The 25,198-nt window shown below is 54.9% G+C and overlaps 1 protein-coding gene across 1 annotated transcript; it reads right to left on the reverse strand.

Moving 5' to 3' along the window:
* Nucleotides 1-126: 126 nt before the first annotated feature.
* Nucleotides 127-25,198, reverse strand: LOC132387454 (phosphofurin acidic cluster sorting protein 1-like). Its single transcript, XM_059959811.1, has 13 exons — nucleotides 24,923-25,198; nucleotides 21,494-21,620; nucleotides 21,294-21,401; nucleotides 19,161-19,267; nucleotides 18,322-18,476; nucleotides 16,068-16,178; nucleotides 11,051-11,153; nucleotides 10,681-10,723; nucleotides 10,464-10,506; nucleotides 9,667-9,817; nucleotides 8,349-8,566; nucleotides 5,019-5,141; nucleotides 127-481 (listed from the first exon to the last, which is right to left on the reverse strand). Exons 1-13 carry the CDS (start codon nucleotides 25,018-25,020, stop codon nucleotides 363-365), a joined length of 1,506 nt encoding a protein of 501 aa, XP_059815794.1. The 5' UTR covers nucleotides 25,021-25,198; the 3' UTR covers nucleotides 127-362.

Genomic DNA, 25,198 nt, shown 5'->3' on the forward strand with positions numbered 1-25,198 from the left:
TAGGGGTTGGGCAGTGGTGGGTGGGGTAGGGGTTGGGCAGAGGTGGGTGGGGTAGGGGTTGGGCAGAGGTGTGGGGAGCGGTTGGGCAGAGGTGTGGGGAGCGGTTGGGCAGGTGGGTGGGGTAGGGGTTGGGCAGAGGTCTGGGGAGAGGGGTTGGGCAGAAGTGGGTGGGGTAGGGGTTGGGCAGAGGTGGGTGGGGTAGGGGTTGGGCAGAGGTGTGGGGAGAGGGGTTGGGCAGAGGTGGGTGGGGAGGGATGGGCAACTGGACATCGGCTTTCATTTCCCCTCCGAAGCGTCCTCCCGACCGTCAGGTTCGCCGGCCCCCCCGAGGGCGCCTGTGCCAACGTCCCCTCCATGACGAGCTAGCAGCCAGGCTTGCTGTAGGAGAAGAGTCCAATGGGGAAGTGCTTCACGTGGGTCGGCCACTGGGCCGCCAGCTGGAAGAATTTAACGTCGTTCCAGTCCAGCCCATCGATGGAGACTGCAAGACAGAGGGCACAAGGATTCACTAACTTTCCTCCCCTCGCCTCACCAGCCCTCTGAATTATTAGAAATAAAAGAAATATAAATTTGTAGAGTAAATATAAACTCTACAAATCTCTGGTGAGATTCAATTCTGGTCCCATCATTACAGGAAGGATGTGGAAGCTATGGAGAGGGTGCAGAGGAGATTTACCAGGATGTTGCCTGGTTTGGAGAACAAGTCACATGAAGCAAGGTTAGCAGAGCTGGGACTTTTCTCTTTGGAGCGCAGAAGAAAGACAGGGGACTTGATAGAGGTCCACAAGATTACATAGATGGGGTGGATAGTCAGTACCTGTTTCCCGGGGCACCAATAGCAAACACAAGAGGGCATATGTACAAAATTAAGGGAGGGAAGTTTAGGGGAGACATCAGGGGTAAGTGTTTTTTTTTTACACAGAGGGTTGTGAGTGCCTGGAATGACTTGCCAGGGATGGTGGTGGGGGCTAAAACATTAGGGGTATTTAAGAGCCTCTTGGACAGGCACACGGATGAAAGAATAATGGAGGGTTATGGGGTAGTGCGGGTTTAGTACTTTTTTAAGGATTATATGGGTCAGCACAACATGGAGGGCTGAAGGGCCTGTACTGTGCTGGGGTGTTCTATGGTTCTATAACAGATTGGCAGATCCTAAAATGTTGCCGCGCCAATGGTTAAGGAGGCATCGGCCTTCATTAAAAGTTCAAAGTTAATATATTAATGGAAACTTTGCCTCATTTGCGCAGTTACAAGCAGCTTACAATATCCCTGCATCTGTGTTTTTTTTTAGGTATTTACAAATTCAAGATTATGTTAGGAAATGTATACCTAATTTCAAAGTTTTAGACAAACTTGGGTTCCTGGAGGCGATAAATAAATTTGATCAGGTTCCTGGTAGTGCCGTATCCTATTTTTATCAGATCCCACATGATAGAAACGTAGAAAATAGGTGCAGGAGTAGGCCATTCGGCCCTTCGAGCCTGCACCGTCATTCAGTATGATCATGGCTGATCATCCAACTCAGAACCCTGTACCTGCTTTCTCTCCATACCCCCGATCCCTTTAGCCACAAGGGCCATATCTAACTTCCTCTTAAATATAGCCAATGAAACATAGAAACATTTCGAATGTCGAAAGGGTTGGACAGAGTAGATGTGGAAAGGCTGTTTCCCTTATTGGGTGAGTCCAGGACAAGAGGCCACAGTCTTAGAATTAGAGGGTACCCATTTAAAAGAGATGAGGAGAAATTTTTTTAGCCAGGGGGTTGGGGATTTACAGAATTCGTTGCCACATACAGCTGTGGAGGCCCAATCATTGAGAGTTTTTAAGGAGGCGATTGACAGGTATCTGATTAGTCAGGGTATCAAGGGATATGCGGAAAAAAGCCAGAAATTGGAACTAGACGGGAGAATAGTTTAGCTCACGGTGGAGTGGCGGAGCAGACTCGATGGGCTGAATGGCCTACTCCTGCTCCTTTGTCTTGTTATCTTGTGAAGACACACACTCAGCGATTCAGGAACAGCTTCTTCCCCTCTGCCATCAGGGAGGAGGTACAGGAGCCCTGAAGACACACACTCAGCAATTCAGGAACAGCTTCTTCCCCTCTGCCATCAGGGGAGGAGGTACAGGAGCCTGAAGACACACACTCAGCGATTCAGGAACAGCTTCTTCCCCTCTGCCATCAGGGAGGGGGTACAGGAGCCTGAAGACACACACTCAACGATTCAGGAACAGCTTCTTCCCCCCTGCCATCAGGGAGGAGGTACAGGAGCCTGAAGACACACACTCAGCGATTCAGGAACAGCTTCTTCCCCTCTGCCATCAGGGAGGGGGTACAGGAGCCTGAAGACACACACTCAACGATTCAGGAACAGCTTCTTCCCCTCTGCCATCAGGGAGGAGGTACAGGAGCCTGAAGACACACACTCAGCGATTCAGGAACAGCTTCTTCCCCTCTGCCATCAGGGAGGGGGTACAGGAGCCTGAAGACACACACTCAGCGATTCAGGAACAGCTTCTTCCCCTCTGCATCAGGGAGGAGGGACAGGAGCCTGAAGACACACACTCAGCGATTCAGGAACAGCTTCTTCCCCTCTGCCATCAGGGAGGAGGTACAGGAGCCTGAAGACACACACTCAGTGATTCAGGAACAGCTTCTTCCCCTCTGCCATCAGGGAGGGGGTACAGGAGCCTGAAGACACACACTCAGCGATTCAGGAACAGCTTCTTCCCCTCTGCCATCAGGGAGGAGGTACAGGAGCCTGAAGACACACACTCAACGATTCAGGAACAGCTTCTTCCCCTCTGCCATCAGGGAGGAATTACAGGAGCCTGAAGACACACACTCAACGATTCAGGAACAGCTTCTTCCACTCTGCCATCTGATTTCTGAATGGACATTGAACCCATGAACACTACCTCACTACTTCAGTTCTATTTTTGCACGACTTACTTAAGAATCGGTCCCCTCATTACGGGAAGGATGCGGAGGCTTTCGAGGGGGGCGCAGAGGACATTTACCAGGATGCTGCCTCGATTAGAGAGGATAGGTTAAGCGAGCTGGGGCTTTTCTCTTTGGAGTGACGGAAGATGGGGGGGGGGGGGGGTGGAAAAAAAAGAGGGAAGGTGTTAAAAGGCAGAGATCGAGTGGACAGCTAGAGAATTTCCCCACAGCACGGAAATGGTTAATATGGGGGGTGGGAGGGGCAGAATTTTACGGTGCCCCCACACCTCAAGGACTGCAGCAAGAAGACAACTCAACACCACCTTCTCAGGGGCAACTAGGGATGGGCAATAAATGCTGGCGATGCCCACGTCCCGTGAATAAATTTTTCAAGAAAAGATAATGACAAATTAATGCGATGAGGAAAGCGTCGGGGTGGGGGGGGGGGGTGTGCGGGATGTGAAGAAGTTTTCTTTCCACACGTATAGAGTGGTGTGGGGCGCCTGCCAGGGGCAGAGGTAGGGGGATTTGAGAGGCTGGGAAAGGCACGGGGATTGCAATTAGGGCATGTTTGGCACAAATAGGAGTTAGCTAACTCCTATTCAAAGTGGTACAGAGGGCTCAATTGCCAAGGACAAACTCGCTCGATTTAATCGTCACGTTAACCCAATCTGTGACAGATGTCACTCTGAAGTAGCACTGGAAAGATATTTTGGGTATCATTTCAACAGTTCTGAATATTAACTTGCAACCTCATCCCATTATTGCGATTCTTGGCGTTACCAATGGTAGATAACAATCGTCCATCCCCCCTCCCCAGCCCGGTGGACGATTGCATTTACCACACTAATGGCTAGAAGATCTATTCTACTGAACTGGAAAGAAACTTGATCCCCCAACTACATTTCAATGGTTCTCCCAAACTATTTCCTGTTTGAGTTTAGAAAAAAATTACAAATGTCATTTTTGACTCCTCGGTCAAATTTGAAGAAACTTGGGAGACCATTTATCCAACATTTTCATATGAGGTAAACTGACCTTTCCCGAACCATTTTCTTATCATCTTAATTATTTGGACAGAGGTGTGAATTTATTGACACTACTGTGTATATTTGATATGATCCAATCGCCCATGTCAGTTAGGTTAGTTTAAAAAAAATTTTTTCTTTGGGGGGGGGGGTTCCATTTTTCCATTTTTCGTAACACACTATGAGTTTGGGAGGTTATTATATTTGGGTTATTAACTGTTTATATTTGTATTTTAGCCTTATTAAGTACTCTCAAGCCCTCTGTATTTGATGTTTGTTTGGAAACTAATAAAAAGATTTCAAAAGAAAGGGGAAGACGGAAAAGTGAGTGGCTGAGGAGGAGGGAAGGGTTAGATTGACCTTAACGGCAGGTGAGAAAGGTCGGTCGCAACATCGTGCTGGGCTGAGCTGTCCGACGTACCACAACAACGGGGGGAGACGCCAGCACGCGCGAGCAGAGGGCCCGTCAAGGATTGAAGGCCTTGGGAAGGAGGGGGAGTGGGGGAAGAGGGAGGGACTCGGGGAGGGAACTCCAGAACTCGGCAGGCCCGGCAGCCGAAGGCGGGGTTATCAGCGGAAAGGGGCCGGAATCCCGAGGCCGTCCATAAGCCGGGGCTCGGGGCTCGTGGAGCGACCTCTCGACCCATTGCAGAGCAGACTCCACGGTGCCGAATGGCCGACGTCCCATCACCTTGAGGCCGAGGAGCTGACTACTGACCGCAGGGGGAGGACACCGGAGGGGCGCGAGGCGGTCCTCATCGGGGAGGGGAGGGGGGAAATCGGAGGTGTAAATTCCTCAGCCAGATCACCTCAGAGGAATCGGTCCTGGGTCCAGTGCGCAAAAGCCGTTACTGAGAGAGCGTGGCAGCGCCCCCGCCCGGTTTGACGCAAGCCGTGCATTTCGCCCGACGTTTCGACGTAGGTGTGGCAAAAACAATCTCCTTTTCGTCCTTCGTGGAGTTAGCACCTACGAAATGCTGGCGGCTGGAGGGGTCGCCTTCCCACCCCGCCCCCCCCCCCCGGACCACCCCACGAGGCCGACTGACCTTTCAGTGTGCTGTGCTGCTGCTGCTTGGCCGAGCAGATCAGGCGACTGATGCCCTCGATGACCTGGCTCTTCGAGTCCAGCTCCTTCTCCTTTGGTCTCTTGCTCAAGAATATCGTCGGCACTGCAGGCAAGGCATGGTTAAACTCAACCTGCTCTCCCGAGCCTCTCCGCCTCCCTCCACCCCCCCCCCCCCCGCCTCGCGGGTCAAACAAGCGCCAACCGCCCTCAACTCAAAGTTCAAAGTAAACTTTATTAACAAGGTACCGATTTATCACCAGATACGACCCCGAGATTCATTACCCTGCGGGCATCCTCAGCAAATCCATAGGGAGATCAACCAGAGGGCAGAAGGCGACAAACCGTGCAAACGCAAATATAGATAAATAGCAATAAATAATGAGAACGTGAGGTAAAGAGTCCTTAAAGTGAGATCACTGGTTGAGGGAACATCTCAATGGATGGGCAAGTGAGTGAGGTTAACCCCTTTCGTTCAGAAGCCTGACAGCTGAGTCTCTTGTACCTTCTACCTGATGGCAGTAGCGTAGAAAATATAAATAAATAGCAATAAATAACAAGAACATGAGGTAAAGAGTCCTTAAAGTGAGATCGTTGAGTTGTGGGAACATCTCAATGGATGGGCAAGTGAGTGTGGTTGTCCCCTTTCGTTCAGAAGCCTGACAGCTGAGGGGAAATAACTGCTCTTGAACTTGGTGGTGTGATTCCTCAGGCTCTTGTAGCAGTAGCGAGAAAATATAGATAAATAGCAATAAATAACAAGCACAGGAGCGCCACGAGGCTCTACCCCCTGCCCTACTTGCTTTACACCTATGACTGCGCGGCGTGTCTTCTCTTCGGCTGTCCGTCGATTTTCGATGACGACTGAGGCCTGGGCAGTTGCCCAGGCTGCAAGTCTCCCCTCTCCGTGCCACCCAGGTCGTTCAAGGGAATTAGGACCCATACACCACTGGAATGCGTACTCAAGGACTCAACACGCTGCTTCAGCCGAGGCTCAAACCAGCGACCTTCAGACCACTAGACGGACGCCTTAACCACTTGGCCACGCGCCAACTGTGCGGCTAACTAAGGACAGCTCAAACGCCTTTTACAAGTTCGCTGATGGCGGCCACTGTCGCGGGCCGTATCAAAGGTGGCGATGAATCAGCGTACAGGAGGGAGATTGAAAATCTGGCTGAGCGGTGTCATAACAACAACCTCTCGCTCAATGTCGGCAAGACCAAAGGAGCCGACTGTGGACTTCAGGAGGGGGAAACCAGAGGACGATGAGCCAGTCCTCATTGGAGGATCAGAGGTGGAGAGGGTCAGCGCCTTTAAATTCCTGGGTGTTACTATTCCAGGGGACCTGTCCTGGGCCCAGCGCGCAAGTGCAATCTCGAGGAAAGCACGGCAGCACCTCTACTTCCTTAGGAGGCCGAGGAGATTCGGCGTGACGTCTAAAACTTTGTCAAAATTTTGCAGTTGTGTGGTGGAGAGTGTTTGGCTGGCTCCTTCACAGCCTGGTATGGAAATACCAGTGCCTTTAAACAGAAAACCCTACAAGCAGCAGTGGATTTGGCCCAGTCCATCATGGGTTAAAATAAAAATTGGATAGGTATATGGACAGGAAAGGAATAGAGGGTTATGGGCTGAGTGCAGGTCGGTGGGACTAGGTGAGAGTAAGCGTTCGGCACGGACTAGAAGGGCCGAGATGGCCTGTTTCCGTCCTGTAATTGTTATATATTATATGGTTATACGGGTAAAGCCCTCCCCACCACTGAGCACATCTACATGAAACGCTGTCATAGGAAAACAGCGTCCATCGTCAGGGACCCCCTCCACCCAGGCCGTGCTCTCTTCTCACTGCTGCCATCAAGTAGAAGGTACAGGAGCCTTAGGTCTCACACCACCAGGTTCAGGAACAGTTATCACCCCTCAACCATCAGGATGGAGATACAGGAGCCTCAGACTCGCACCACCAGGTTCAGGAACAGTTACTACCCCTCAACCATCAGGATGGAGATACAGGAGCCTTAGGTCTCACACCACCAGGTTCAGGATCAGTTACTACCCCTCAACCATCAGGATGGAGATACAGGAGCCTCAGACTCGCACCACCAGGTTCAGGAACAGTTACTACCCCTCAACCATCAGGATGGAGATACAGGAGCCTCAGACTCGCACCACCAGGTTCAGGAATAGTTACCACCCCTCAACCATCAGGATGGAGGTACAGGAGCCTCAGGACCCACACCACCAGGTTCAGGAACAGTTATCACCCCTCAGCCATCAGGAAGGAGGTACAGGAGCCTCAGGACTCACACCACCAGGTTCAGGAACAGTTATTACCCCTCAACCATCAGGAAGGAGGTACAGGAGCCTCACGTCCCACACCACCAGGTTCAGGAACAATTATCACCCCTCAGCCATCAGGAAGGAGGTACAGGAGCCTCAGGACTCACACCACTAGGTTCAGGAACAGTTATCACCCCTCAACCATCAGGAAGGAGGTACAGGAGCCTCAGGACCCACACCACCAGGTTCAGGAACAGTTACTACCCCTCAACCATCAGGAAGGAGGTACAGGAGCCTCAGGACCCACACCACCAGGTTCAGGAACAGTTACTACCCCTCAACCATCAGGCTCTTGAACAACAGGGGATAACTACCCTCGTTCTGCTTCTGGTGTCCTCACAATCGATGGTCTCACTTTAAGGACTCTTTATCTCCTGCTCCAGGGGGCAGAACAGTGGTAAGGTTGACAGAAACAACCTTTCTCAGCTCTGGCACCCTGGGTTCAACCCTGCCCTCTGGTGCCGTGTGGGGAGCTCGCAATGCAACTGTGCAGGCCGTCCCGGGGCTGCTTTGCTTCACACAGGCCCTTCGGCCCACAACGTCGTGCCCACCCTGTCACCTACTCCAGGCTCGACCTAACTCTTCCCTCCCGCATTTTCGAAGTTCCTTCAATCCTTTTAAAGCAACTGCCTCCTGGTAGTGAGCTCTAAACAACTGGGTACAGCGCGGAGCAGGGTAAATATCGCGCAGGACAGGCCCGACCCTCGCCTCCGGTCCTGTCGCCCTGCCTGTTCGATCCATCTGGGGCCCGGTGTTTAAGTCGCTCACACGTCGGGTCGTTCCCCGCACTAGGACCCCGGGCCCTGTCGTGTCGATACACTCCAGGCCCGGACCCCGCTGCCACGTACCCAACCCTATCCAATCGGCCCGTCGCTTAGGTCAATCGCTCTGGGTTTAGCTGGAGTCCGCCTCTCCTCCTAGATGCCCTAGCCCAGGAGTCACTGGGCCTGGTTCCCGTCTGCCTCACCAGCCCCCTCACCTTTCTTGTTCTTCTCTTTGGTGACCACCGTCATGGACATGGTGGCGGAGGGGGTGACCTCCCCGCCGCTCGGCAGCCGGCTGACCTGCACCGAGCGGAAGGCGCTCTTGAGCGTGTTCTTGGCGTTGGCGTCCCGCTTCTCGCCTTCCCTCCGCCGCTCCGCCGACTGCGAGAGCCAGTAGTCCACCTGCAGGCCCAAGGCCTCGCCACCGCCCGGGCTGCAACACCACAGGAGACGGGGACCAGAATTAGATCTCTCTCCCTCCCCCCGGGCCCCTCAATGACCTGGGTGTGGGGGTAGGAGGGTGGGTTGGCAAGTTTGCAGACGACACGAAGGTTGGTGGTGTCGTGGATAGTGTAGAGGACTGTCGAAGATCACAGAGGGACATTGATAGGATGCGGAAGTGGGCTGAGCAGTGGCAGATGCAGTTCAACCCGGAGAAGTGTGAGGTGGTACACTTTGGAAGGACAAACTCCAAGGTAGAGTACAAAGTAAACGGCAGGATACTTGGTAGTGTGGAGGAGCAGAGGGATCTGGGGGTACATGTCTACAGATCCCTGAAAGTTGCCTCACTGATAGATAGGGTAGTTAAGAAAACTTATGGACTGTTAGCTTTCATAAGTGGAGGGATAGAGTTTAAGAGACGCGAGGTAATGATGCAGCTCTATAAAAGTCTGGTTAGGCCACACTTGCAGTACTGTGTCCAGTTCTGGTCGCCTCACTATAGGAAGGATGTGGAAGCATTGGAAAGGGTACAGAGGAGATTTACCAGGATGCTGCCTGGTTTAGAGAGTATGGATTATGATCAGAGATTAAAGGAGCTAGGGCTTTACTCTCTGGAGAGGAGGATGAGAGGAGACATGATAGAGGTGTACAAGATATTAAGAGGAATAGACAGAGTGGACAGCCAGCGCCTCTTCCCCAGGGCACCACTGCTCAGTACAAGAGGACATGGCTTTAAGTTAAGGGGAGGGAAGTTCAAGGGGGATATTAGAGGAAGGTTTTTCACTCAGAGAGCGGTTGGTGCGTGGAATGCACTGCCTGAGTCAGTGGTGGAGGCAGATACACTAGTGAAGTTTAAGAGACTACTAGTTAGGTATAAGGAGGAATTTAAGGTGGGGGGGGGTTATATGGGAGGCAGGGTTTAAGGGTCAGCACAACATTGTGGGGGGAAGGGCCTGTACTGTGCTGGACTATTCCACGTTCATTCCCCTGAACTCCAGCGGGTACAGGCCCAGAGCCGTCAAAAGGCCCCTCTCACTCCCGGGGACCCTGCTGGTGACCGCCCCGCGCCCGCCCAACGCCACTCCCACTCACCTCGTGGAGGAGAGGACGCCGCTCATGGACGGGGAGGAGGGGGGAGTGGACAGTGTCTCTTTGACGTGCGCGGAGCCCGCACTGTGGGGAGGGGAGGTGGAGGGGACGAAACTGGCGGCTGACGCGGTGTCCTCTGGCTCGGCGGCTGCCACTGCAATGGAGAGAGAGAGAGAGAGAGAGAATTAAGGCACAGAAAAATGTGACCCCCTTCCCTCGGCGCACTAGAGCGCCGTTCTGCAATCAGTGGGGCTCCTCCCACAGGCGCAGGGGCGAGGGTTAGCGAGTGGCGGGTGTCCTACGTTAGCGCCGGAGGCACAGCGACACCCGCAGGCTCCTCGAACCCTGCGGGTCACGGACACAAACGATGCGTTTCACCGTGCGTTTCGACGCGTACTTGCAACAAACACAGCGTGAAGCAGGCCCGTCAGCCCACGTGGTAAATGCTGGCCCAGACCCCAACCCCAACCCAAGCAGGCCCCACTTGGCCGCAGATCCCTCCTAAACTCTGCCCTCCGCGTACCCGGCTTAATTATACACGCCTCTGCCTTCAGGGACACCCCTCGTAATACAGAGAGGGTGGGGGAGAAGGAAAGGGGCACAGAGAGAGAGTGGGGGGAGGGAGGAAGTGAGGGAAAGAGGGAAATCGAAGGCGAGAGGGAGCAGGGAAGCAGTGGAGGGAGAGGGAGAGAGAGAAAGGGAAGGAGTAGGGTGGGAGGGCAAGGCACTGGGGCTGGCGGAGATTCAGGCAGGGCGACAGGGGCAAATGCGGGTATCGGCCGAGCCGGAGATATCAATACCTGGAGCGGAAGGACACGGCTCAATAATTCCAACTTTCACCACCTGTGGGATCAACAAGATTATAAATTAACACGGACTTTCACCCTTCAGAAGGGAGAGCGTGGGGGGAGGGGGGGGAGACGAGGGGTGGGAGAGACGGGGGGGGGGCGAGAGCGGGAGGGCGTGCTCGGTTACGTTACGTTTAGGTCAGTAATTGTCCAGCGACGGAGTACTCACTCCAATAAAGGGTATAAACTTCTGATAGGAATCGTCTTCGTGGCTGAGGAGGGAAACGGTTAGCTTGTTAAAGAGGACAGGGACCAACATTCACTCAATGACACAGGAACAGAATTAGGCCATTCAGCCCGTCGAGTCTGCCCTGCTATTCCAAAATGGCTGATACATTAACCCTCTCCACCCCAGTTTCCAGCCTTCCACACCCACCCCCCCCCCCCCAGACGCCATAACTAATCAAGAACCTGTCAACCTCCGCTTTAAATATACCCTCCACAGATACAACACCCTCAGGCTGAAGAAATCCCTGCTCGACTCCGCTCTCACTCCGTTCCGAGACCGTGCCCTCCCCGGATCGCGGGCGTCCGGTTACCTCTTGTGCTTGCAGGTCAGCATGGCCTCGGCGATCGGGAGCTGGTGTGACACCTGCGCGCCGGATATATACTGCGTGACCCGCCCGACCACGTCCAACGGATCTGCGGGGCGGCAGAACAGACGGGAGGCCGTCAGCGGGATGGGACGCCACTACGTGGACGTACGGAGGGGCGACTGTGCTCGATCGTCGCAGAAGGGAAGGGGGAAGACGCCAGGCTAGAGGGCGACCGGTAAAACCTGCGGGGGGTGCGGAGGGGGTGTCATGGTAAAGATATGTCTGGCGGTCGGATCCCTCCGGAGATGGCGGAGGTCGTGGAGGGAAGTTTGTCACCGTTAAGTCGGTGGAAGATGGGGCGACCGCGGTCATTTGGGAACTAGAGAAAAGTAAAAGGCTGAGGAAAGTCCATCTCCCACCCCCCATCCTCATCACGTTCTACAGGGGTTGTATCGAGAGTATCCTGAGCAGCTGCATCACTGCCTGGTTCGGAAATTGCACCATCTCGGATCGCAAGACCCTGCAGCGGATAGTGAGGTCAGCTGAGAAGATCATCGGGGGTCTCTCTTCCCGCCATCACGGACATTTACACCACACGCTGCATCCGCAAAGGAAACAGCATTATGAAGGACCCCACACACCCCTCATACAAACTCTTCTCCCTCCTGCCGTCTGGGAAAAGGCTCCGAAGCATTCGGGCTCTCACGACCAGACTATGTAACAGTTTCTTCCCCCAAGCCATCAGACTCCTCAGTACCCAGGGTCTAGACTGACATCTACATCATTTATTATTAATTATTATGACAAATTATTGTAATTTGTCCTCTACTGTGCCTATTGTCTTGTTTATTAATTATTGTACTGCCCTGCACTGTTTTGTGCACTTTATGTAGTCCTGTGCAGGTCTGTAGTCTAGTGTAGCTTTCTCTGTGTTGTTTTACATGGTCTAGTGTAGCCTTGTGCTGTCTCACATAGTCTAGTGTAGTTTTGTGTTGTTTTACGTAGTCTAGTGTAGCCTTGTGCTGTCTCACATAGTCTAGTGTAGTTTTGTGTTGTTTTACGTAATCTAGTGTAGCCTTGTGCTGTCTCACATAGTCTAGTGTAGTTTTGTGTTGTTTTACGCAGTCTAGTGTAGTCTTGTGCTGTCTTTCATAGTCTAGTGTAGTTTTGTGTTGTTTTACGTAGTCTAGTGTAGTCTTGTGCTGTCTCACATAGTCCGGTGTAGTTTTGTGTTGTTTTACGTAGTCTAGTGTAGCCTTGTGCTGTCTCACATAGTCTAGTGTAGTTTTGTGTTGTTTTACGTAGTCTAGTGTAGCCTTGTGCTGTCTCACATAGTCTAGTGTAGTTTTGTGTTGTTTTACGTAGTCTAGTGTAGTCTTGTGCTGTCTCACATAGTCCGGTGTAGTTTTGTGTTGTTTTACGTAGTCTAGTGTAGCCTTGTGCTGTCTCACATAGTCTAGTGTAGTTTTGTGTTGTTTTACGTAGTCTAGTGTAGCCTTGTGCTGTCTCACATAGTCTAGTGTAGTTTTGTGTTGTTTTACGTAGTCTAGTGTAGCCTTGTGCTGTCTCACATAGTCTAGTGTAGTTTTGTGTTGTTTTACGTAATCTAGTGTAGCCTTGTGCTGTCTCACATAGTCTAGTGTAGTTTTGTGTTGTTTTACGCAGTCTAGTGTAGTCTTGTGCTGTCTTTCATAGTCTAGTGTAGTTTTGTGTTGTTTTACGTAGTCTAGTGTAGTCTTGTGCAGTCTCTCATAGTCTAGTGTAGTTTTGTGTTGTTTTACGTAGTCTAGTGTAGTCTTGTGCTGTCTCACATAGTCCGGTGTAGTTTTGTGTTGTTTTACGTAGTCTAGTGTAGCCTTGTGCTGTCTCACATAGTCTAGTGTAGTTTTGTGTTGTTTTACGTAGTCTAGTGTAGCCTTGTTCTGTCTCACATAGTCTAGTGTAGTTTTGTGTTGTTTTACGTAGTCTAGTGTAGCCTTGTGCTGTCTCACATAGTCTAGTGTAGTTTTGTGTTGTTTTACGTAATCTAGTGTAGCCTTGTGCTGTCTCACATAGTCTAGTGTAGTTTTGTGTTGTTTTACGCAGTCTAGTGTAGTCTTGTGCTGTCTTTCATAGTCTAGTGTAGTTTTGTGTTGTTTTACGTAGTCTAGTGTAGTCTTGTGCAGTCTCTCATAGTCCAGTGTAGTTTTGTGTTGTTTTACGTAGTCTAGTGTAGTCTTGTGCTGTCTCACATAGTCCGGTGTAGTTTTGTGTTGTTTTACGTAGTCTAGTGTAGCCTTGTGCTGTCTCACATAGTCTAGTGTAGTTTTGTGTTGTTTTACGTAGTCTAGTGTAGCCTTGTGCTGTCTCACATAGTCTAGTGTAGTTTTGTGTTGTTTTACGTAGTCTAGTGTAGTCTTGTGCTGTCTCACATAGTCCGGTGTAGTTTTGTGTTGTTTTACGTAGTCTAGTGTAGCCTTGTGCTGTCTCACATAGTCTAGTGTAGTTTTGTGTTGTTTTACGTAGTCTAGTGTAGCCTTGTGCTGTCTCACATAGTCTAGTGTAGTTTTGTGTTGTTTTACGTAATCTAGTGTAGCCTTGTGCTGTCTCACATAGTCTAGTGTAGTTTTGTGTTGTTTTACGCAGTCTAGTGTAGTCTTGTGCTGTCTTTCATAGTCTAGTGTAGTTTTGTGTTGTTTTACGTAGTCTAGTGTAGTCTTGTGCAGTCTCTCATAGTCTAGTGTAGTTTTGTGTTGTTTTATGTAGTCTAGTGTAGCCTTGTGCTGTCTCACATAGTCTAGTGTAGTTTCTGTTGTTTTACGTAGTCTAGTGTAGTCTTGTGCAGTCTCTCATAGTCTAGTGTAGTTTTGTGTTGTTTCATGTAGCACCAGGGTCCTGGAGGAACGTTGTTTCATTTTTACTGTGTACCGTACCGACAGTTTATGGTCAGAATGACAATAAAAAGCAACAACTTGACTTGGAGGAGATGCAGGCAAGGGCAGCATCAATGTTGGTCTCTAAAAGGTGATGCCAGGTGGGTAGGAAAAGTAAAGGGCTGGCCCCCCCCCCTCCCCGCTTCTTCCATTCCCCACTCTACCACCTCCCCCGGGTCCCCTCCTCCTTCCCTTTCTCCCACGGTCCGCTCTCCTCTCCTCTCAGATTCCTTCCTCTCCAGCCCTTGACCTTTCCCACCCACCTGGCTTCACCCAACACCTTCCAGCCATCCTCCTTCCCCTCCCTCCCTCCCACCTTTTTATCCTGGCGTCAAACCCACCCCCCCTTCTCAGCCCCGAAGAAGGGTCTCGGCCCAAAACGTCGGCTGCTTACTCATTTCTATGGAAGCTGCCTTCCCTGCTGAGTTTCCCAGCATTTTGTGTCACTTAACTCACCGTTAAGCACTAGTTCTCTCTTTATATACATTTCATAGTATATTTTATGCCTTACACAGCACTGCTGTCTCAGAGTGACTGATTTCATGACTCAGCAGGCACTTTAGCACCTACGCCTGCTCGTCAATGCAAATATCTAATCAGCCAATCACGTGGCGGCAACTCAACGCATCGAAGCACGCCGGCACGGTCACGAGGTTCAGGCCAAACATCAGAGCGGGGGAAGAAATGCGACTTTGACGGTGGAACGATTGCTGGTGCCAGATGGGGCGGTTTGAGTATCCCGGGAACTGCGGATCTCTGCGGAGCTTCACGCACGACCGTCTTCGGAGCAGGGGCTCCCAGGCTTTCTTTCAAATGAGACAGACCCCAAGTTGGGAAGCCCTGCTCTAGAGTTTAGAGAGAACGGGGACCAAAAAAAGAAAATTTTTTAAAGAAAGTCACCCAGTGAGTGGCTGTTCTGTGGGTGAAGACGCCTCGTTAACGAGAGAGGTCGGAGGAGAATGGCCAGACTGGTTCGAGCTGACAGGAAGGCGACAGTAACTCAAATAACCAACAGTGGTGTGCAGAAGAGCTTCTCTGAACCTTGAAGTGGACGGGTTACAACAGCAGAAGACCACGGACGTACACTCAGTGGCCGTACAGGAGGTATCTAATAAAGTCAACCCTATTCTCCTATCAGATTCCTTCCTCTCCAACCCTTGACCTTTTTATCTGGCTTCACCTATCACCTTCCAGCTGTCCTCCTCCTCCTCCTCCTACCCCCCACCCCCCCAAACTTTCTATTCTGGCATCTTCCCCCTTCCTTTCCGGTCCTGAGGAAGGGTCTCGGCCCAAAACATCGACTGTTTATTCATTTCCAGAGCTGCTGCCTGACCTGCCGAGTTCCTCCGGCACTTTGTGTGCGTTACCTAATAGAGTGGCCAATGAATCACAAAGTACAGCAGAATTTGACCCATCTCGTCCCTGCGAAGCCATTTCACCTCCCCTCCAATCGACCCGTACCAGGACCACGGTCCTCCACACCCCTCCCATGCTCGTACCCATCCAAACTTCTCTTGGACGCTGGAATCGAGCTCGCATGCACCACTCCCACTGAAGATCGTTCCACACTCTCGCCACCCTCCGAGTGACGAAGTTCCCCCTCACATTCCCCTTCGACTTCTCACCTTTCACCCCTAACCCTTGACCTCTGGCTGTCGTCCCGCCCAACCTCGGTGGAAAAAACCTGCTTGCATTTACCCTATCTATACCCCTCGTAACTTTGTCTACCTCTATCAAGCCTCCCAGGAATAAAGTCCTAACCCATTCAACCTTTCCTTATAACTCTGGTCCTTCAGACCCGGCAACGTCCTTGTAAATTCTCTCTGCGCTCTTTCAAACTTATTTACATCTTTCCTGTGGGTCGGTGACCAAAACTGTATGCAATACTCCAAACTAGGCCTCACCAACGTCCTGTGCAACTTCAACATAACATCCCCTCAACTGTACTCAGTACTTTGACCTATGAAGGCCAACGTGCCCAAATCTTTCTTCACAACCCGATCCAGCTGCGAGGCCACTTTCGGTGAATGAGAAACCGGATTCTGATTAATGCCCTCACTGGCTCACCCCACGCGCCCCCGCCCCCCCCCCCAGCCGCCCCGTCTCACCGGTACTGGGCGGCTCCATCTTGCTGAACAGCTCGGTCCACGCGGAGTCCAGGAAGAGGGTGTTGTACTTGCTGTCCAGGGACGCCATGTACCTGGCGACAGGGTGAAACCCTGGAAGGGGAGAGAGAAACAAAGGTCCCATGAAGAAGGCTCCAGGTTCAGTAGACCACTAGTCCGCCCCCTCCCCCGCGTACCGTGCGTCGCGTGGTCCTCTCATAAGGCCGTCAGATATACGGGCAGAATCAGAGATCATGGTTTGGATCGAAATGAGCTGACTTTATTACTTACGCCCTTCGTATACGTGAGGAGTGAAAATCTTTACGCTGCGTCTCCGTCTAAACGCGCAATTTGTAGTCATTCATAATGAAGAGTATGAACAACAGGACAGTCAATATAACATGGAAACACCGTTGTATCAGCATGAATTAATCGGCCTGGTGGAAGAAGCTGTCCCGGAGCCTGTCGGTCCTGGCTTTTATGCTGTGGTACCGTTTCCCGGATGGTAGCAGCTGGAACAGTTTGTGGTTGGGGTGACTCGGGTCCCCAGTGATCCCTCAGGCCCTTTTTACACGCCTGTCCTTGTAAAAGTCCTGAATATTATTTTTTTGAAAGCGCAGTACAGGCCCTTCAGCCCTCCATGCTGTGCTGACCCATATAATCCTTTTAAAAAAAAGTACTAAACCCACACTACTCCGTAACCCTCCATTTTTCTTTCATCCGTGTGCCTGTCCAAGAGGCTCTTAAATACCCCTAATGTTTCAGCCTCCACCACCATCCCTGGCAAGTCATTCCAGGCACTCACAACCCTCTGTGTAAAAAAACTTACCCCTGATGTCTCCCCTAAACTTCCCTCCCTTAATTTTGTACCCATGCCCTCTGGTGTTTGCTATTGGTGCCCCGGGAAACAGGTACTGACTATCCACCCCATCTATGCCTCTCATAACCTTGTAGACCTCTAGCAAGTCCCCTCCCATTCAAGAATAGTGGGAAGTTCACGTCTACAGACACGCTGGGCTGTCCGCACCCCTCTCCGCAGAGTCCTGCGGTTGAGGGAGGTACAGTCCACGACCAGTTCCTTTGTCTTTGTGACACTGAGGGTGGAAGGTGGGAAGTTCAAGGGGAACGTGAGGGGGAGCTCCTTTGCTCAGAGGGTGACGAGAGCGTGGAAGGAGCTGCCAGAGGAAATGGTGGATGTGGCCTCGATTACACCGTTTAAAAGAAGTTTGGATGGGAGGGGAATGGTCCATGTATAGCGGTGGGACTAGGCTTGGACTAGATGGGCTGAAGGGCCTGTTGTCGTGCTGTATTGCTCTAAGACTATGACTACACCTAAACACTGGAACACACGGTAAAATGAGACTGTACTTCCTCAGAAGGCTGGCGTCGTTCAGTGTTTGTAGTGAGATGCTGAAGATGTTCTATCGGTCAGTTGTGGAGAGCGCCCTCTTCTTTGTGGTGGCGTGCTGGGGAGGCAGCGTTAAGAAGAGGGACGCCTCACGTCTTAATAAGCTGGTAAGGAAGGCGGGCTCTGTCGTGGGCACAGAACTGGAGAGTATGACATCGGTGGCAGAGCGGAGGGCGCTGAGTAGGCTACGGTCAATCATGGAAAACCCTGGACATCCTCTGCACAGCACCATCCAGAGACGGAGAAGCAGCTTCAGTGGCAGGTTGCTGTCAATGCAATGCTCCTCAGACAGGATGAAGAGATCATTACTCCCCAACGCCATTCGGCTCTACAATTCAACCACCAGGGGCAAGACATGTTAAAGTGCCGGGGTTAGGACTGAGCTTAAGTTACCACTCAATGCACTTTAGTAAACTATTTAAGAACTTTTTAAAAGCTATTTATTAATGCTTTTTGGGAGGGTGATTTTAGATGCATATCATATTTATACTGAGTTAACTGCTGTTTGTAATTAGTTTTTGCTACAATAAGTGTATGGGACACTGGAAAAATGTTGAATTTCCCCTTGGGGATGAATAGAGTATCTATCTATCAATGACGCGTCTGTACGTTGCGACGGAGCTATAACACAAAGATTTCTACCCCCTCATGGGGCGGGCTGGACGTCAGATTTGAATAAGCTCAATTCGACTCACGGCTCATTGACCCTTTGGGACCGGGAGCCCCTGGGGGGAAACCCAAGCGGTCACGGTGGGGGGGGGGGGGGGGGAGAACGCGCAAACTCCTTACAGGCAGCGGCGGGAATTGAACGCGGGTCGCCGGTGCCGCGGGGTAAAGCGCGACACTCACCCAGCGGGACCACCAGGATGCGCAGGTAATTGAGCCAGTCCGATGTCTTGCCCGCGAGCTGCTCTACGAAGAACCGCAGGATGGTGGCGAGGTAGCTTTGCCCGCCTACGGCGGCCACCTTCACCGGCCGCGGCATCTGGGCGTTACAGTTGCAGCTGGCGGGAAGGAGAGGGCGGTCAGGATAGGGCGGCAGCAACCCGGGGCATAGGTGCAGCTCCGCGTTTAAGGTCCCGCACGAGGGGCCGCTCCCCTAACAGGCCAGCACCCCGCTCCTTTGTCGCTGCAAAGCCCCCTCGGGGTTGGAGATCCCTCACTCCTGCCCCTTTTATAGAGGGGAGCTCCCTCAGTCCTGCCCCTGAGATGGGAGCTCCCTCAGTCCTGCCCCTTTGATAGACGGGAATTCCCTCAGTCCTGCCACTTTGATGGGGAGCTCCCTCGATCTTGCCCCTCTGGCAGGGTGGAGCTCCCTCACTATCCCCTTGAGCAGGTGAAGCTCCCTCACTATCCCCTTGAGCAAGTGAAGCTCCCTCAATCTCCCCTCTGACAGGGTGGAGCTCCCTCAATACTGTTCTTTTGATAAGAGTGGGGCTCCCTCACTACCGTTCTTTTGATAAGAGTGGGGCTCCCTCACTACATCTTTGACAGAGTGGAGCTCCCTCAATTCTGCCCCCCTAACAGGGTCGAGCCACCTCTTTAAAGGGGTGGAGCTCCAGAACAAACACGAATCGTTTCCCACCCGGAGCGCCGCGCTGGGAACGCTGGCCCGGATGCCGGACCCACGACGTCAGGGCAGGTGACAGCGAGACGGGGACGGAGGTGGGGGGGGGGGGTACACTCACTAGCGCTGAATCCTCGTGAGGATGGCGGACAGTGACGTCTGTATCTCTATCATGGAGCAGGTGCAGACCACGGCCCTCTTCTGTTCCAGCAGCAGCTCAGAGACGTACTGTGCAGAGGCAGAGAGGTGGAGGGGGAGGGGGCGAGAGGGAGAGAGGGGAAAGGGGAGGGGCGAAAGGGCAAACTTTAATGAGAGCGGGCGAGATATAAATATAGGAGGAGGGAGAGGGAGAGGAATAGGGGAGAGGGCGAGGGGAGGGAGAGGGGAGGGAGAGGGGAGGGAGAGGGGAGGGAGAGGGGAGGGAGAGGGGGAAGGGAGAGGGGGAGGGAAGAAAGAAGGAGGGGGAGGGAAAAAGAGAGGAGAGAGGGGGTGGGAGACGGGGAGGGGAGATTGGGTGAGTGACGGGGAGGGGAGAGAGGGGGAGGGAAAAGGAGAGGGGAGAGGGAGGGGGAGAGGGAAGGGGAAAGCGGGTGGGAGAGGGGGGATGGGAGAGGGAGAGGGGAGAGAGGGTGAGGGTTGGAGAGGGAAGGGAGAGGGAGACAGAAGGGAGAGGAAGAGGGAAGAAAGAAGGAGAGGGGAAGGATAAAGGAGAGGGGAGAGGGAGGGGGAGAGGGGGAGGGACAGGGGAGGGAGAGGGGGTGGGAGACGGGGATGGCAGAAGGGGTGAGAGTGGGAGAGAGGGTGAGGGACAGGGGGGAGGGAGAGAAGGTGAGGGATGGAGAGGGAGGACAGAGGGAAGGGAGAGGAAGAAAGGAGAGGGGGAGTGAAAGCAGAGGGGAGAGGGAGGGGAGAGGGGGAGGGGAGAGAGGGAGAGAGGGTGAGGGACGGGGAGAGAGGGTGAGGGACGGGGAGGGAGAGGGGGAGAGAGGGAGAGAGGGTGAGGGACGGGGAGGGAGAGGGGGAGAGAGGGTGAGGGACGGGGAGGGAGAGGGGGAGAGAGGGAGAGAGGGTGAGGGACGGGGAGGGAGAGGGGGAGAGAGGGAGAGAGGGTGAGGGACGGGGGGAGGGAGAGAGGGTGAGGGACGGGGAGGGAGGGGGAGAGAGGGAGAGAGGGTGAGGGACAGGGAGGGAGAGAGGGTGAGGGACGGGGGGAGGGAGAGAGGGTGAGGGACGGGGAGGGAGAGGGTGAGGGACGGGGAGGGAGAGAGGGTGAGGAACGGGGAGGAGGGGGAGAGAGGGAGAGAGGGTGAGGGACGGGGAGGGAGAGAGGGTGAGGAACGGGGAGGGAGAGGGGGTGAGGGACGGGGGAGGGCGAGGGGGAGAGAGGGAGAGAGGGTGAGGGACGGGGAGGGAGAGAGGGTGAGGGACGGGGGAGGGAGAGAGGGTGAGGGACGGGTGGTGGGAGAGAGGGTGAGGGACGGGGAGGGAGAGAGGGTGAGGGACGGGGGAGGGAGAGTGGGTGAGGGACGGGGAGGGAGAGAGGGTGAGGGACGGGGAGGGAGAGTGGGTGAGGGACGGGGAGGGAGAGAGGGTGAGGGACGGGGAGGGAGAGAGGGTGAGGGACGGGGAGGGAGAGAGGGTGAGGGACGGGTGGTGGGAGAGAGGGTGAGGGACGGGGGAGGAGAGTGGGTGAGGGACGGGGAGGGAGAGAGGGTGAGGGACGGGGTGGGAGAGAGGGTGAGGGACGGGGAGGGAGAGAGGGTGAGGGACGGGGAGGGAGAGGGGGAGAGAGGGAGAGAGTGTGAGGGACAGGGGGAGGGAGAGTGGGTGAGGGACGGGGAGGAGAGAGGGTGTGGGACGGGGAGGGAGAAAGGGTGAGGGACAGGGAGGGAGAGAGGGTGAGGGACAGGGGGAGGGAGAGTGGGTGAGGGACGGGGAGGGAGAGAGGGTGAGGGACAGGGGGAGGGAGAGTGGGTGAGGGACCGGGAGGGAGAGTGGGTGGGGGACGGGGGAGGGAGAGGGGGAGAGAGGGTGAGGGACGGGGGAGGGAGAGAGGGTGAGGGACGGGGGGAGGGAGAGAGGGTGAGGGATGGGGGAGGGAGAGGGGGAGAGAGGGAGAGAGGGTGAGGGATGGGGAGGGAGAGAGGGTGAGGGACGGGGAGGGAGAGGGGGAGAGACACTCTGGTACCCCAGGTTAGCGGGGTACTGGTCTGATTTAAATAAGCTCTTCCAGCAGGGTGCTGGTGGCGCCTACCTGCCCCTGCCAGTCCACCGTGCTCACCATGACGACCGTCTCGGGCACGCTGCTCTCCGACGCTGACAGGATTTGGTTCAGCTGATCGTACACCACCTTGCGAGGGACCTGGCGAAGGAAGCACATCGCAACGTCAGGAACGGGAGAGTCGGTGCCGACGGGTAGGTGGGGTGGGGGGGTTACACTGGCCGCTCCCTCACCTGGATGCTCAGCTCCGGCGACCTCTCACTGTCCGAGCTGTTCGCCCTCTCGTTCTGCGCTCGCGTTACCTGCCGGTCCTTCAGCGGAGTCCTCTTGTGCTTCGGAGTGTGGCTGGCTTCAGCTTTACTGAAAACGCACACGTCACAGCGTCAACGACTTCCCGGGGGGTGTGTGTGTGAGCGCAGGACCTGACCCCCGGCCAGAGTCGGACCGTCCCCCTGTGAGGGTCAGTGTATGTGGGACTGTCCCCCTGTGAGGGTCAGTGTGTGTGTGGGACTGTCCCCCTGTGAGGGTCAGTGTGTGTAGGACCGTCCCCCAGTGAGGGTCAGTGTGTGTGTGTGGGACCGTCCCCCAGTGAGGGTCAGTGTGTGTGTGGGACCGTCCCCCAGTGAGGGTCAGTGTGTGTGGGACCGACCCCCAGTGAGAGTCAGTGTGTGTGTGGGACCGTCCCCCAGTGAGGGTCAGTGTGTGTGTGGGACCGTCCCCCAGTGAGGGTCAGTGTGTGTGTGGGACCGTCCCCCCGGTGAGGGTCAGTGTGTGTGTGTGTGTGAGACTGTCCCCCAGTGAGGGTCAGTGTGTGTGTGTGTGTGAGACTGTCCCCCAGTGAGGGTCAGTGTGTGTGTGTGGGACCGTCCCCCAGTGAGGGTCAGTGTGTGTGGGACCGTCCCCCAGTGAGAGTCAGTGTGTGTGTGGGACCGTCCCCCAGTGAGGGTCAGTGTGTGTGGGACCGTCCCCCAGTGAGAGTCAGTGTGTGTGTGGGACCGTCCCCCAGTGAGGGTCAGTGTGTGTGGGACCGTCCCCAGTGAGGGTCAGTGTGTGTGGGACCGTCCCCAGTGAGGGTCAGTGTGTGTGTGGGACCGTCCCCCAGTGAGGGTCAGTGTGTGTGTGGGACCGTCCCCCCGGTGAGGGTCAGTGTGTGTGTGTGTGTGTGAGACTGTCCCCCAGTGAGGGTCAGTGTGTGTGTGTGGGACCGTCCCCCAGTGAGGGTCAGTGTGTGTATGGGACCATCCCCCGGTGAGGGTCAGTGTGTGTGTGGGACCGTCCCCCAGTGAGGGTCAGTGTGTGTGTGGGACTCCCCCAGTGAGGGTCAGTGTGTGTGTGGGACCGTCCCCCCGGTGAGGGTCAGTGTGTGTGTGTGTGTGTGTGAGACCGTCCCCCAGTGAGGGTCAGTGTGTGTATGGGACCATCCCCCGGTGAGGGTCAGTGTGTGTGTGGGACCATCCCCCGGTGAGGGTCAGTGTGTGTGTGGGACCGTCCCCCAGTGAGGGTCAGTGTGTGTGTGGGACTCCCCCAGTGAGGGTCAGTGTGTGTGTGTGTGTGGGACCGTCCCCCAGTGAGAGTCAGTGTGTGTGTGGGACTGTCCCCCGGTGAGGGTCAGTGTGTGTGTGGGACCGTCCCCCAGTGAGGGTCAGTGTGTGTGTGGGTCCGTCCCCCAGTGAGGGTCAGTGTGTGTGTGTGTGGGACCGTCACCCGGTGAGGGTCAGTGTGTGTGTGGGACCGTCCCCCGGTGAGGGTCAGTGTGTGTGTGGGACCGTCCCCCAGTGAGGGTCAGTGTATGTGGGACCGTACCCCAGTGAGGGTCAGTGTGTGTGTGGGACCGTCCCCCAGTGAGGGTCAGTGTGTGTGTGTGTGTGGGACCGTCCCCCAGTGAGGGTCAGTGTGTGTGTGGGACCATCCCCCAGTGAGGGTCAGTGTGTGTGTGGGACCGTCCCCCCGGTGAGGGTCAGTGTGTGTGTGTGTGAGACTGTCCCCCAGTGAGGGTCAGTGTGTGTGTGTGGGACCGTCCCCCAGTGAGGGTCAGTGTGTGTGGGACCGTCCCCCAGTGAGAGTCAGTGTGTGTGTGGGACCGTCCCCCAGTGAGGGTCAGTGTGTGTGTGGGACCGTCCCCCGGTGAGGGTCAGTGTGTGTGTGTGTGTGTGAGACTGTCCCCCAGTGAGGGTCAGTGTGTGTGTGTGGGACCGTCCCCCAGTGAGGGTCAGTGTGTGTATGGGACCATCCCCCGGTGAGGGTCAGTGTGTGTGTGGGACCGTCCCCCAGTGAGGGTCAGTGTGTGTGTGGGACCGTCCCCCGGTGAGGGTCAGTGTGTGTGCGGGACCATCCCCCATTGAGGGTCAGTGTGTGTGTGGGTCCGTCCCCCAGTGAGGGTCAGTGTGTGTGTGTGTGGGACCGTCACCCGGTGAGGGTCAGTGTGTGTGTGGGACCGTCCCCCGGTGAGGGTCAGTGTGTGTGTGGGACCGTCCCCCAGTGAGGGTCAGTGTATGTGGGACCGTACCCCAGTGAGGGTCAGTGTGTGTGTGGGACCGTCCCCCAGTGAGGGTCAGTGTGTGTGTGTGTGTGGGACCGTCCCCCAGTGAGGGTCAGTGTGTGTGGGACCGTCCCCCAGTGAGGGTCAGTGTGTGTGGGACCGTCCCCCAGTGAGGGTCAGTGTGTGTGTGGGACCGTCCCCCAGTGAGGGTCAGTGTGTGTGTGGGATCATCCCCAGTGTGGGTCAGTGTGTGTGTGTGGGACCGTCCCCCAGTGAGGGTCAGTGTGTGTGGGACCGTCCCCCAGTGAGGGTCAGTGTGTGTGTGTGTGTGTGGGACCGTCCCCCAGTGAGGGTCAGTGTGTGTGTGGGACCGTCCCCCGGTGAGGGTCAGTGTGTGTGGGATCGTCCCCCTGTGAGGGTCAGTGTGTGTGTGTGTGGGACCGTCACCCGGTGAGGGTCAGTGTGTGTGTGGGACCGTCCCCCGGTGAGGGTCAGTGTGTGTGTGGGACCGTCCCCCAGTGAGGGTCAGTGTATGTGGGACCGTACCCCAGTGAGGGTCAGTGTGTGTGTGGGACCGTCCCCCAGTGAGGGTCAGTGTGTGTGTGTGTGTGGGACCGTCCCCCAGTGAGGGTCAGTGTGTGTGGGACCGTCCCCCAGTGAGGGTCAGTGTGTGTGGGACCGTCCCCCAGTGAGGGTCAGTGTGTGTGTGGGGACCGTCCCCCAGTGAGGGTCAGTGTGTGTGTGGGATCATCCCCCAGTGTGGGTCAGTGTGTGTGTGTGGGACCGTCCCCAGTGAGGGTCAGTGTGTGTGGGACCGTCCCCCAGTGAGGGTCAGTGTGTGTGTGTGTGTGTGGGACCGTCCCCCAGTGAGGGTCAGTGTGTGTGTGGGACCGTCCCCCGGTGAGGGTCAGTGTGTGTGGGATCGTCCCCCTGTGAGGGTCAGTGTGTGTGGGACCGTCCCCCAGTGAGGGTCAGTGTGTGTGTGGGACTGTCCCCCAGTGAGGGTCAGTGTGTGTGTGGGACCGTCCCCCGGTGAGGGTCACTGTGAGCGAGTGTGTGTGTGTGAGTATGTGTGTGTCTCTCTCTGAGTGTATGTACGTGTGTGTGTCCACTCCCAGCAAGGGTCAGTCTGAGTGGGCAGTAAGGCCAGTTACTGGGCAGTGCCGACGGAGAGGCCAATCACCTGGGGGAAGCAAAGATCTGACTCTCAGATTTGCTGCTCTTCGCCAGTGGCTTGGACCTATCGGGATTCGACCCAGTCGAGACGAGCTCCCCAAACATCTCCTGCTCCGTCAATTCCTGCAGCAACAATTCAACGGGGGGTTAAAACGGACTCGCTGAACACAGAGGGCGGAGGGAGAAAGGGCCCAGGGAAGGGAGACAATCGAACAATCTACTGAGTGTCGGAGACTCTCTGCCCTTGTGTCCATCGCAGAAGGGGGCCGAGGATATACAAGAT

Source organism: Hypanus sabinus, unplaced genomic scaffold, assembly GCF_030144855.1.
Source record: "Hypanus sabinus isolate sHypSab1 unplaced genomic scaffold, sHypSab1.hap1 scaffold_1875, whole genome shotgun sequence".
Classification (NCBI taxonomy): Eukaryota; Metazoa; Chordata; class Chondrichthyes; order Myliobatiformes; family Dasyatidae; genus Hypanus; species Hypanus sabinus.

What these genes read in the sequence shown, in the direction of transcription:
- LOC132387454 (XM_059959811.1), bottom strand. Translation starts at nt 25,020, where the DNA reads ATGTTTGGGGAGCTCGTCTCGACTGGGTCGAATCCCGATAGGTCCAAG. An exon ending in CGCCGGAGCTGAGCATCCAG is followed by an intron (nt 21,402 to 21,493) that starts GTGAGGGAGCGG and finishes TTCCTTCGCCAG; the next exon opens with GTCCCTCGCAAGGTGGTGTA. An exon ending in CTGACCTGCAAGCACAAGAG is followed by an intron (nt 10,724 to 11,050) that starts GTAACCGGACGC and finishes TTCCCTCCTCAG; the next exon opens with CCACGAAGACGATTCCTATC.